Genomic DNA, 13,529 nt, shown 5'->3' on the forward strand with positions numbered 1-13,529 from the left:
CAAGTTTGTGTGAATGCCCTCCAAAAAAACACTTGGAAATAAGGTGTAACAATATACCACGAAAATAAATATTGGAGAAGCTCTGTCATCCTTCAACCCTAAAGCCTCCCATGGTGCGACGGTGCATGGTCTCCTTGGTCTCACCTGTCAAAGCCTTCAGCCCCCATAGCCTTCAACTAGTTGACCCCCAAAGTCTATAAGGATTCAATTTAAGCCTGTATATTTAGTACTCAAATAATCACATATATGCACATAGTTTCAACCAAATATATTTTCAAGAATATTCAGTAAGAAATAATCATTGAATGTATTTCAATAAAAAATACTTAAAATATTCAATAAACTATAATAACATGGTTCCATAAATATAGCTTATACCTATCTCCTTGTTATATTCTTACCTTCTTGTAATATCTATCTACTCTCGTATGTTGATGTATATTTTATCTTTCTCAGAATCAAAGTCAACAACAATTGAATATGTGTGTAAATCAAGATTCTTCTTTTGAAGTCTTATCTGAGCACCCTCCTCGTGCTTGTAACTTTGAAAATACTACACGAAAAAATAATGAATAAGCTATCCATGTAACCAGGAGAAACAGAAGAATTATAAATTAATTTTGTGATAATTATTTGAGTGAGTTTCTTGTAAATTATCTCCTATGCGGCCATTTCTTTTTATTTATTATTTCACAATGCTCTCCTTTTACCCCTTATAACTTATTCAATCCTATGTCAAATGACATGCTTGTAAAGAATGTAAACGTTTGTGAATGTTATAAATAAATATTATTGTAAATAATTTTTTAAAAAATAAGCAAAATTATAAAGAATGATTTTCATGACAAGAATTCCTATGGTGAGAATCTTGAAGCACAATATTGCGCTTCTTAAAAATTCTAAATCCAACATCAAATGGTAGAGTTCTAGATATTATGAATTTGTGTGGATTTTAAAATTAAACTTTATGCTCAATGAAAAATTAAAAACTATCAGAAAAATCTCCAAATGATGATCTTCAGAGTGAGGTTGCTAATTAAGTGAATTCTTGGACACATTATTTTTCTTCTTGTAACTTCTTAAACCCTGAACCAAAAATTGTGGCTTGAAATCCTACAGATCTGGGATGATGTTAGAAACAAACTTGGTTTTCAAAAATTCTTTAAGAACATGGCGTACATTTTTATGCAAAATACCAGATCTCACTCTTTGTAGCGAAATTTTCACCACAAAATGAGAAGAGGTGACTTGAAATTAAGACTAAATCGGCCTATATGGGCTTCGAAAATGAAAAGGGAAATCCCTTTATTTTGAAAAACACAAAATTCAAATGCATTTAAATCAGTTTGAAAACCAGAAAAAGCAAAAAAAATACAAAAAATGTGTCAGGACAAGTAGATTCTCCAAGTGTGTCAAATTTATAGGATCTATCACAAGGGATTAGGAACATCACATGTGGTGTGTTATCCTCTGTGGATATGAATAAAAGCATCCAAATAAAACTGTACATGGGAAGTGATTACAAATCTCTAGCATGAGTAATACCTTGCTCTTACCGTAGAATGCTAAACCTATATTCCATATCAAATTTCAAACTCAATGAAGATGTCTTCAATATGCTTGTCAAACTCAATGACGCAAAGGTCCATATCACAATTCATGATATGATATTTAATGAAGCAATGCTACAGTTCAATATGCTCTATAGGTGAATGCATAATGGGGTTTTGGGCCAAATTCATGGCAATCTTATTATCACACACAATATGTATGTCATTGATAACACCCTAAATTTGGTCTTTATTTCAAGTCATTTTTCATAATTTTATGCATTTAACGAGATTAAAATGGGTTGTTATCATATATCTACATAAATTAATGTTTTCAAGTGATTTCTGATTTTTTGCCTAATTTTCTGTTAATTTTATGAATTTTTAGGAATTTATTTGAGCTTGAAATAGTTATTTTTAAATGAAAATGGCGGTTTAATATCTAATTTCGAGGTTAACTAGTATGGGGAGGAATTACTGAATTTTCTAGAATTTTATGGAATTTTATAGGATTTTTAGGCTTTTATTGGATTTTTCTGAGATTTATTTAAGTGAGAAATGAATTTTTCAAGAGGAAAAGGATATATTTATAAGGAGAAAACGAGTTTTAAAACAATTTTTACTCTTCCAGGGGCTTTTCGTAATTATGAGTTGCAATTATATCCCTGAAAAAAGCTCTTGGTAGTGGCATAGACACATTTTGTAAATTTAGCAGGGACTTAAGTGAAAATGAGCATGGTATTTTTGTGATTTCAGGAAAAATAAGAGGAGAGAAAATGCGCATTGGACATATACACAATTACTTTTGGACGACGTCAAACGGCAATTTCATATTTTAAAAAGGACTTTTACGCAAAATGTCCAATTGATTTTTCGAGAGTCGACGTGGCTCATCTCAGCCGTCGCATGCGAATCTGACGGCGCTTGATGATATGGCGCTACAGGAGGTAAGTTCACCGCCCGCGCTGCGCGTATGACGCGTGTGCACGGACGGTGACTTGGCGATCTGGGAATGGTTAACGCATTGAGAAGAACGCATCTTAGGTGCATGGCAATGCGTACCAACCTTATTTTTCTGACTTTTTCTCTTTGTTTTCTTCTTTCGCCAGGGGGTACGTGGCGCTCAGAGATCAAACCTGGCAAAATGAATTCAAAATGCATCCGCAAATGAGAAGACGACACATCATGGCGTGTTAAAAAAGAAATTAATAAATAAATGAATTTAAATCCAATGGCTAAAATTGGTTTAAATTCATTTATTAATAACTTTTGATCCTGAAGTCCGATTGAGATGATTTTTTTATGGATTTTCTTGTCTTGATCCCCTCTTTCTATTTGTATTCTTGGATCATTCAGATCAGGCTTACATTGTTGGAAAAAATTAATTACTAATGAGGGGTAAAATGATAATTTTTACCATTTAACATAAGTATAAAAACCGAATTTCGACAAGAGGGGGTCATTCTTGATGGTGCTCTATCACAGCTGCAAGACAGAGAGGAGCTCCATCTGGGATCAACCTATTTGGTACTTTTTCCTTCTTTGTATTTGAATTGTTGGTGTATTTTGGATGATGTTAGTTTAATTTCTTGATTGTTCTTCTTGATTCTGGTCTGAACTTCTAAATCGCGTGGCTTGAGCGGCATATACAAGCCCTTACTAGGATTGAGAGGAGAAATTGAGAGATTTTCCTAGCTATTCCAAGTGCACATTAAAACAAAACTATAAAAAACTTAAATTTCTAGGAGATTAAATTTCCCTTTTTATTATCCATTTGAATAGTTATTTTTGAATTATGAAGCCTACAGAAACAACCAAAACAAATCAAAATTTTCTCCTCTCAACCTCTCTAATTGACCCTTTGACCCTTTTCTTTGGATCAAAGAAGCCAATTTAGAGCCCCATATTCTTCTATTCCTCTCATTTCTCCTACCTCCCTTTCTAAATTTCTCATTTAATTAGGGTGATTTGATCTTCATAGAATATCAAATTAACTTTAATTAGTGTCAAATTACTCAATTATATCATCAATTGAATTTACTTACTAGCTTCCCTTGGACGATACTGACAAATTGAGTAGACTCTCTTGAAGCAATAATGAACAGGGAGAAGATGGAGTAGAGGAAGAGAAAAGAAGAGACAGAGTTTTTAGGAAGAAAAAAGACCATTTTTTTCATTGCTCATATATGTATATATAGAGGCCGGTTAACGGCTAATTTGAACATTCGTAACGGCTAGTAAAACTAGCCGTTATGGGCCCGATTTAAAAATCAGACAGTGGGCCCCATCGAGCTTAGTCCAAAATATCTTATTATCGACACTCCCCATCAAGTGCAGGAATGTATACTAGTCATTCCAAGCTTGGACACCAGATATTGCATATGTTTAATTGGTAAGCCCTTGGTGAAGATGTCTGCACACTGCTCCTCAGAGTTGACGTGTTCTGTCCTGAGAATTCCTTCCTCCGGATGATCTTGTATATAAAATCTATCAATGTTCACGTGCTTCATTCGATCGTGATAAACTGGGTCATGAGAAATGCTGATGGAAGACTTGTTGTCGCAGCAGATAATAAGTGGTGTCGAATATGTAATCTTCAAGTCATCAAGTAGGCTTTTGATCCACATTGCTTCATTGATACCCTTTGACATTGCTCTGAACTCAGCTTCAGTACTTGACTTCGCGACTACACTCTGTTTTTTACTTCTCCATGTGACTACGTTTCCTCCAAGGAATGTACAATATCCCGTAGTAGATCTGTAATCAAGACGAGACCCAGCAAAGTCAGAATCGGTGTATAGAATAAGATCTAACTTACCTGTTTTTCTGTATGTAATGCCCAGCCCAGGGGTTCCCTTCAAGTACCTGAGAATTCTGTTAACTGCCTGAAAATGAGAATTTCTAGGTGAATGCATAAATTGAGTAAGTACATTTACTGCATAGCATATGTCAGGTCGTGTATGTGAGAGATATAATAGTTTTCCCACAATGCTTTGGTAAGAACTAATTTCGACCTTAGGGTCATCCTCACTAATAGTTAATTTGTGATTGACTTCTATTGGAGTTTCACTTGCAAGAAAATTTATATGTTTAGTTTCTTTCAGAATATCTAGAATATATTTCTGTTGTGTCATTATTATCCCTTTACTCGATCTTGCAAACTCTATGCCTAGGAAATACTTTAGAGGTCCTAATTGTTTAACCTGAAAATCCTTGTTTAAACGTTTTTCAAGATTCTCAATTTCTCTAAGATTGTTTCCAGTAATGATAATGTCATCCACATATACTAATAAAATTGTAATCATTCTGTCATGTAGAAGTTTAAAGAACATAGTGTGTTCCCCATTACTTTGGCTATAGCCAAGGCTCTTCATGGCTTGGGCAAACTTTCCAAACCAAGCCGTGGGTGACTGTTTCAAACCATACAAGGCCTTGCGAAGTCGACATACCTTACCTTGACTCAGTTGGTCCTCATATCCAGGAGGAATATCCATATAAATTTCTTCCTTTAGATCTCCATTAAGAAAGGCATTTTTTATATCATACTGATTTAGTGGCCAGTCTAAATTTACTGCTAATGAAATAAGGATTCTAATGGTATTAATCTTTGCAACTGGAGCAAAGGTTTCTTGATAGTCAATTCCATATGTCTGTGTATACCCTCTGGCTACCAAGCGTGCCTTATACCTATCTAGACTTTCGTCAGGCTTACACTTTATCGTGTATACCCATCTACAGACCACTGATTTTTTGTCTCTTGGTTAATTAACTATTTCCCATGTATTATTATGTAGTAGTGCCCTCATTTCCTCATCCATAGCCTCCTTCCATCTAATGTTCTTCATGGCCTCAATTGGAGATTTCGGTATTTGAATGTCTTGGATTGTAGTAAGAAATGCTTTATATTCAGGTGAGACCTGTTTAAAGTTCAAGTAATTTACCATTGAATATGGTACAGGTTTCACACAAGCTCGTTTTTCCTTCGTTAGGGCTATGGCCAATCTGTCTCACCGTTATCGGTTTCGATTTCAGTGACTGTGTCTTTTACTCCCCCTTCACTCAAATCCACAGGGTCTGTCAATTTTTCCTTCTTCTTCCTCTGATAGTATTGGGATATGGGGTCAATTGGTGTATCCCTTCCAGCTCGCCTGTCGTGACTTCTGTTTCATTTGGTTGATGCAGATCCGTAGGTTCGGTTTCATTTGTCTCAGTAAAAGAATTATCAAATTCCTGTTCTGGTAATCTATATTCTACACGTGACTCTTGGTTGGTGTCCATATTTGGTGTCGGTGTCACTTCACTAGTGAGTAACTGAGTTACATCTTTATGAGCTTCAGTACCATGCGGTTTGTAGTAGAAGGATGTCTCATCAAATACTACATTTTTGGATACAATGTACTTTTGGGTAATTGGATGATATAACTTGTATCCCTTTTGAGTAACGGAATATCCAATAAATACGCATTTCAGACCTTTTGTTGATAGCTTATTTTGTTTATGTGTATGATTGTATACGTAGGCAACACATCCAAATATTTTAACAGGTAATCCTGTCTTTAATCACACATTTGGGTAGTGCAATTCCACTAAATCAAGGGGGCTTTTAAAATCAAGGACCCTTGAAGGAAGTCTATTCACTAAGTGTGTAGCTGTCATGATTGCAAATCCCCATAAGTTTGCTGGGACATTTCCCTGCACTAGTAGGGTTCTTCCATTGTCCACTATATCACCAATTTTCCTTTCAGCGACTCCATTTGTTGTGGAGTATAAGGACATGAAGTTTCATGTCTTATGCCTTCAGTGGTAACAAATTCTAATAATCCATTGTTTAGTAAATCTCTGGCATTTTCTGTTCTAAGTCCTTGTACTGAGTCACCAAATTGTCTCTTGATCAAAGCACATAATCCCTTGATATTTTGAGTCACTTCGTGTTTGTGTTTCTGAAGAAACACCCAGGTATATCTGCTATAGTCATCTACACATACCAGGAAATACTTGAATCGTAGTATATCCTGTTGTGGAGAGGATCCCCAAACATTGCAGTGAATTATTTGGAAAGGTTTAGTTGAATAAGATTTACTCGGTGGATAAGTAGTGCGTTTGAATTTTCCCAATTGACAAGCTTCACATATCAAATTTCCACCAAAAAGTTTTTGAATAAGTGAGGATGCATGTGTTTTAAGAGATAGAGAGATGGATGACCCATCCTTTGATGAATTTCCATGAGTGACTCCTTTGATGTAGCAGTAGCTACTGTTCTCGTTTGGTCTCCTCCTAAGGATCCATGTTTTTTGCATGGAAGGTCGTAGAGTCCTTGTTGGACTTTAGCTAGTCCAATCCTCCACCCAAGTTCCTTATGACACAAATAAGCATCCAGATTATCAAACATAACATTATACTCGTTTATCTTAGCTAACTGTTGTACGGAGATTAAATTTACAAACAGCTTTGGCACATGCAAAACGTTTTGGAGTTTACCAATTGGATGTATGTTCAAATTGCCTATTCCCACTACTGGAAGTAGTGTTCTATCAGCAGTTTGTACATGCTTCCCAGGAGTGATTTTTTCATATGTCATGAAGGATTCCTTCCTAGATGACATATGATCCGTCGCTCCTGAATCTAGGATCCAGGCAGTTGTTAGATCCTTAGTAAACAAAGCTATTTTTGTTAAAAAATCATTGTTACCAGTATTGGCCATTGAGGTGGAGCCGATGACAGACCCAGAGTGGATGATCGTCTTCAAATTTTGAAGTTCCTCCATCACCTTTTGGAGATCCTGCATTAAGGGAAGAATATTACCAGAATTTTGCTCCTACTATGCTAGATGCGCTCTTGCAATGTGAGGAGGCTTTCCATGTAGTTTCCAGCATTTTTCTTTGGTATGTCCTCTCTTTTTGCAGTAGTTACAAAATATATCCTCCTTGTTAGTTTTTTCTTGATCACCCTTCTGCTGGTGACCCTTTGTGATATAAGCTTTAGTCTCAATAGCTCCTTTAACAGAATTTAAATGACTTTCTTCTTGCATCACCTTGGACTCAGCCTCGTCGTATGAAGGTTCATCTTCTCGATTGTAGAGCTGACTCCTGATCAGTTCGAATTCTGGTCTAAGGCCATTAAGGAATTGGCAGAGGCGATTAGTTGCCTCATGGGCTCTAGCCACTGGGTCAGAGGAGGGTGGGCGACAATGATCCAGCTCATTGTGAATATCTCTCAGTTTATTAGAATAGGTAAGCACATCCATGTCTCCTTGCATGAGAGTATATGACTGGACGATGAGAGTGATTATCTTCGTCTTGTCATTCTTCTTCGAATGATTTCTATGGATGGCCTGCCATAAAGCTTTAGAGGTTGCATATGAAGTGTACCTTGTGATCTGCTCCGAAGAGAGAGAATCGAGCATCCAGCCAAATACGAATTCCTCCTCCATGGTCCATCTCTGGAAGTCTGGATGATTTTCGTCTGGACGATCTTCAGTCAAGAGGTGTAGGAGATTACGAGGCTTCATGGCAGCTTTGATTGTTCTCTCCCACAGAAGGAGATTGTGGCCATTGAAAATATTGCACTTTGCAAGCACCGGGAGATGCGTCAGCCATCGATCAAGAACAATTAACTGATGCCCAGATGATGTAGACGATACAGCCGGAGCCTGGATCTTCATTGACTCCTCAGACATAATGCCTTGTAATCGAGATCCTCCCGTAGGATGACCCTAGCTTTTGCAGATCGAGATCCTCCCGTAGGATGATCTAATTGTAGCAAAACTTGAAGTAAAAGAGATCAAGCCCGCTCTGATACCATGACAAATTGAGTAGACTCTCTTGAAGCAATAATGAACAGGGAAAAGATGGAGTAGAGGAAGAGAAAAGAAGAGAGAGAGTTTTTAGGAAGAAAAAAGACCATTTTTTTCATTGCTCATATATGTATACATACAGGCCGGTTAACGACTAATTTGAACATTCGTAACGGCTAGTAAAACTAGCCGTTATGGGCCCGATTTAAAAATCAGACAGTGGGCCCCACCGAGCTTAGTCCAAAATATCTTATTATTCGACAGATACCCTTCACTTATCACTTGCATCTTAAGTTAAGGTTTTATAAATTTTATTGTATAAACTGAAATTGACAACGACAAGGGATAAAATTTAGTAAAATTCACCCCTATTTTTGGCTTATCAGTCATTCATTATGACCCTATAATCTTTTAAGTGTTGTTTAGCCAAGATTTTGAGCACAACATCGTCCCCTTACTATCAAATCTGCCACTTCCATGGACAAAGCAATATAAGTTTGCCTCTTAGATGTCCGAAAGATGAGGCATATTCCTAGAAATGCACAAGTGCCACTTATCCTTTTTCTATCAAATTTTCATTTTGGAAAATCTGAATCGCAAAATTTGACCAACATAAACTCTTTATTCTTAGGGTACAAGATTCTAAAATCAGTGGTCTCTTTAAGTACCACAATATTCTCTTTACTGCTTTCTGATGTAACTCTCTAGGATCACTCTAGAAACTAGCTGAAAGTCATACACTAAATAGCATATCTGGTGTATTTCTCTCAAGTATAATGATGATCTGATCATTCCTCTATACATACATTGTTCAATACAATGATGAAGGCAAATTGCATACTAATTTTTAATGTCGTTGTAATTTTAATTTGCGTAAATCAAATAAATTTGATAAAAATAGAAACTCACTCGAATGTATAATGGGAGTTAGGTTGTCTCCACAGGGACTGGCCTTTAGAGGTACAATTATTAGTTGAGTCATTAATGGGTAATAATAATAATAAGGATACTGATTATAGTAAGTGATAAGTAGTTAGTAAGTAAGGAAATATTAAGTGGATGAGAGAACTAGATATGAAAGAGAGTATTAGATCTTATTTATATATATATATATTTACAGATATTAGAAATAATAAATAAGTAAGATGATTGGAAAGAAGTAATGGGGTTATAATTATGAATGATGTTAATGGAGATACTGGAAGAAGTATTGAAGATTAATAAGATATATATAGAATAGTAAAGTACTATTTATAAAGGGTAGGAGATACGTATAGTAATAATGAATATTAAGACTTAATTAGATAGTGAATATTAATTTTATTCTTAGAAATATTTAAGGATTTAATTAATAGGAATAGTTATTGTAATAAGATGTAATAAGAATAAAATGGGAGCAGAGTTTTAATAGATAGGGAGAGATTTTGTAATTAGGTATAGATAAGTGAGCTAGATAGTTATTTGTATATGCTAAAAGTTTAAGATTAAGATTAAGAGAGATTGGGAGAGAAGAAGGAATAATCTTATTTATAATATAATTAAGTAGCTAGATAGGGAGGGAGATATGAAGATGAGGTGTAAGAAGTAATATGACTATTAGGATGAAGTTTAGGGGGTATTCTAGGCTTTTTATATTTATGATTACCATAGAATAGTAGAAATATGATCGATTAAAACTCTAATCCCATTCTTCCTCTTCTTCTTCATTGAGATTAAGCAGAGGTATAAGAAGTAATCGGATTATTAGGATGAATTTTAGAAGGTATTTTAGGCTTTTTTATATTTGTGATTACCATAAAATAGTAGAAATATGATATATATGGGTAAATACATTTAATAGGTATTTTTAGTAATTTATTTACAATATAAAATTGGGATAAAAATAACTGGAAATCATCGGTGCCCAGAAGCCATTTGTGAAAATACCTCAATAAAGCTTAAGTATTGAACGATAGTCTAAACAGGATTGCAATATGAATTTCTACAAAAAATCTACACAGAATTGAATATACAAACTAGATATCTACCAAAAAAGCTTCAGAGGATCACCTGGAATGCCCTGATTTGGGCAGCTGAGGATTGGGACATTGTTCGCCATCCCCTGACTATCGCATGCGGCTCAATTTACTCCCTCTTTGACGTCTTCCTGAGTGAGCTAAGCCTTCTTGGAGGTGTCATGGCCCCTAATTTGATCATCCAAAGGCTTCAGGCCTAGTCGACTCAAAGCCCGACCAATCTTTTTGTTCATTTATCTTAAGATCCCAGCCCGTTGGGCCGCGATCCGTCTTGCCACTTGTCAGCCCAGCCCAGTGTGGAAATGAAAGAGATAGTCAGATAAAATCCCATACCATAAATTCTTGGAATAGTAATGACATATAAATTACATCCAATATTATAGATCAAAGGAAATAAATGACTTCCCTCTTGTGCGTGCATGTATCTCTCTATGTGCCTCTATGGGCCTATTGTGGGGCTCCTTAGTGGGCTTGCTAGGGCTTGTGCCGGGTGTTGGCCCTTGCTGGTTGCAGGTGGGCTTGAGCACCTTGCGTTCACGCGTCTGTGGCTGGCTTGGGCTTTGTTGTGCCCTGGCTCAGCCCTAGTTGCCGCCTAAAACCAATTATTTATTCTTTATATATATATATGTTCTTCTTCTATTTTTCTCTCTTTTATTTATTTCTTCAACTTTGACTTCTTCCCTGAAAAAGCATAGATTGACATACTAGAGGGGCATTAATCTCATTATAATTAACACATTTTTACCAAGAAATACCTGGACTTGTAAAATATGTAAAAATTACATTAAAATACATTTTTTTATCACTTGCTCTATTTAGTACATGAGACGGAAACTCCTGTAAATTTGAAGGTAATACACATAAAATGATCCTAAAATTCCATTAACATGTGTATAATTTCATGCCAAATGCTCCACTTTGAACTTTTCCTAGCATAGAATGAGTTGTAAAAATTCTTCACATAACTTTGAATTTGTAGATCAAAACATAATATCATCAACATAGATTTGGACTAAGATTGATTCATTTCCTACTTTCTTGATGAAGATAGTAGTATCTATAACTTTTCATATCAACGAGAAGTTAACCGTGTACTTAAGGTCTCATAACAGGTTTTAGGAGCCTGCTTAAGGCCATATGAAGCCTTAAGCAATTTAAGGACCCACTTAGGTTTCTCTAGATCTTCAAAGCCAAGTGGTTTCCTCATGTACACTTCTTTCTTAGTCTCTCTATTCATCAAGGCACAATTCACATCCATTTATAATATTTTAAAATTATTGGCACATTCATAACACACTGTATATTAGACTAATATCATTTATTTTTCATGTTTGTTTCCACTGAATTAATTATACATGTGGATTATCAAACTTAAAATAATTAAAGATATTTGTAGACAGATATTTTTATTTTGTTTACATTTTATATATTTTACTAATTTTTTTGACATGTTATTCATGACAAAATAATTTTCTTGGTCAGAATTTATTATTTAATATTTTCTGACATTACATTCATGAAGAAAATAGTTTTATAAATAGAACATTTATTTTTAGAAAATTTTGACATTATATTCAAATAAATATTAATTTTAAAGTCAAGAAATTTGTTTCTAACATTTAAATGAATTAAAATATATTTATGGAATTGTTTAATGCATTTTGTGACTTTTTGGGATTTCCAAACTTCATGCCACACTGGAAATCTGCGAAATGAATCGAGGAGAGAGAATTAGAGGGCAGAGAATGATTGAACGTCAAATCACAACATCTGATATCCATAAGGAGTTTAGGCTGAAATTTTGAGAATAGCTTAATCTCCCCTCCTCTTTCCATGTACATGAATTTATCCATAGATAGACTCCTTGATTGATGTAAACATCATTCTATAATATCTCCTAATTTAGTAGACCAAGCAAAGTACAGTGATTTCAAGATCCATCCAGTATTATTGGTGTTCATCATCTATTGAAGTTAGAGCTTGCCCACTATCATTAATTGCTTTGATTCTTGCATAATATAAGGATCTACAAGAATTCTTCTCGTGCTTACTTGGTGTCATCTTGTCAATGTCATCCACATCTATCCACATATATTCATCACATCCACCCTTCCACATCCATCTCATCCATAACATCCATACACTTCATCCATCCATATCTATTTGATCCCTCAGCATCATTCGTTGCATCAACTTATTCCATTCATTCAATCTATCTATAGTTATTCCATAAAACTATCTTGAAATTATTATCCTTCTCATCTCACTATATTATTACACCCAAAATATAATTTCTCATCACCTAATCATTCCTTGTGGATAAGACTCTTGTTCATCACTGACTAGTCAAATTCTTTTATGAGCCAAGGTTTTATTTTTTTTATTGATTAACTCAAATAAAAATAAATTATTACCCTAAATTTGAGTTCAACACAACGCAACGACCAAAAATATCTTAATGGTGTTGTGTCTTCCAACTGGAGCATACATCTTCTCATAATTGACTCCTTGAATTTGAACATACACTTGGGCAACAAGTAGTGCCTTGTTTCTACCAACTTTTTCTTTCTCATTTAACTTGTTCTTAAAAAACCACTCAGTGCATTTAACTTGTGTATAGGTCTTGGTACTAGATCCCAGAACTTGTTCTTTTTTAACTTAGCTATGTCCTCATTCATCGCATTTATGTGAATGGTCGACTGTACTGGAGTATGGGTTTCCTCCCTTTTAGCAACTCATATTTTGTCTTCTCCGTTTGTGGCATTATAAACACCTTGCTTTGAATATAGCATGCTATATGTAATCCCCCAGTCCAAATAACCTACGTACTGCATATTCTTCTTCAATTTATTGATATATTTATATTTCTGTACCACCATTGGCTCTAGATCACTCTCCATATATATTTATGGCATTATCTCACTCTAAATATATGTCTATTTGATGATACCTCTCTAAATCTATATGTATATGTATTATCTCTCTACCACGTTCTGTTATTTCAATTTACCTCTCTGTATTTACATCTCTCTATCACTTTATATTTCCCTCACTCTATGTTTCTATTTGTTTCTATCTATAAATGTTTGTATCTCTATGATTTTCCATCTCTTTCACTTTATTTGTACCTGCATCTGTAACTTTATCTCTATCTCTCTATGTGTATCACTA

At 34.9% G+C, this 13,529-nt stretch overlaps 1 protein-coding gene across 1 annotated transcript; it reads right to left on the minus strand.

Moving 5' to 3' along the window:
• Nucleotides 1–7,368: 7,368 nt before the first annotated feature.
• On the minus strand, nt 7,369–8,226 carry LOC144702336 (uncharacterized). Its single transcript, XM_078574378.1, has one exon. The coding sequence runs from the start codon at nt 8,224–8,226 to the stop codon at nt 7,369–7,371; it is 858 nt and encodes a 285-aa protein (XP_078430504.1).
• Nucleotides 8,227–13,529: the final 5,303 nt, after the last annotated feature.

This window comes from Wolffia australiana, chromosome 1, assembly GCF_029677425.1.
Source record: "Wolffia australiana isolate 7733 chromosome 1, ASM2967742v1".
NCBI lineage: Eukaryota > Viridiplantae > Streptophyta > Magnoliopsida > Alismatales > Araceae > Wolffia > Wolffia australiana.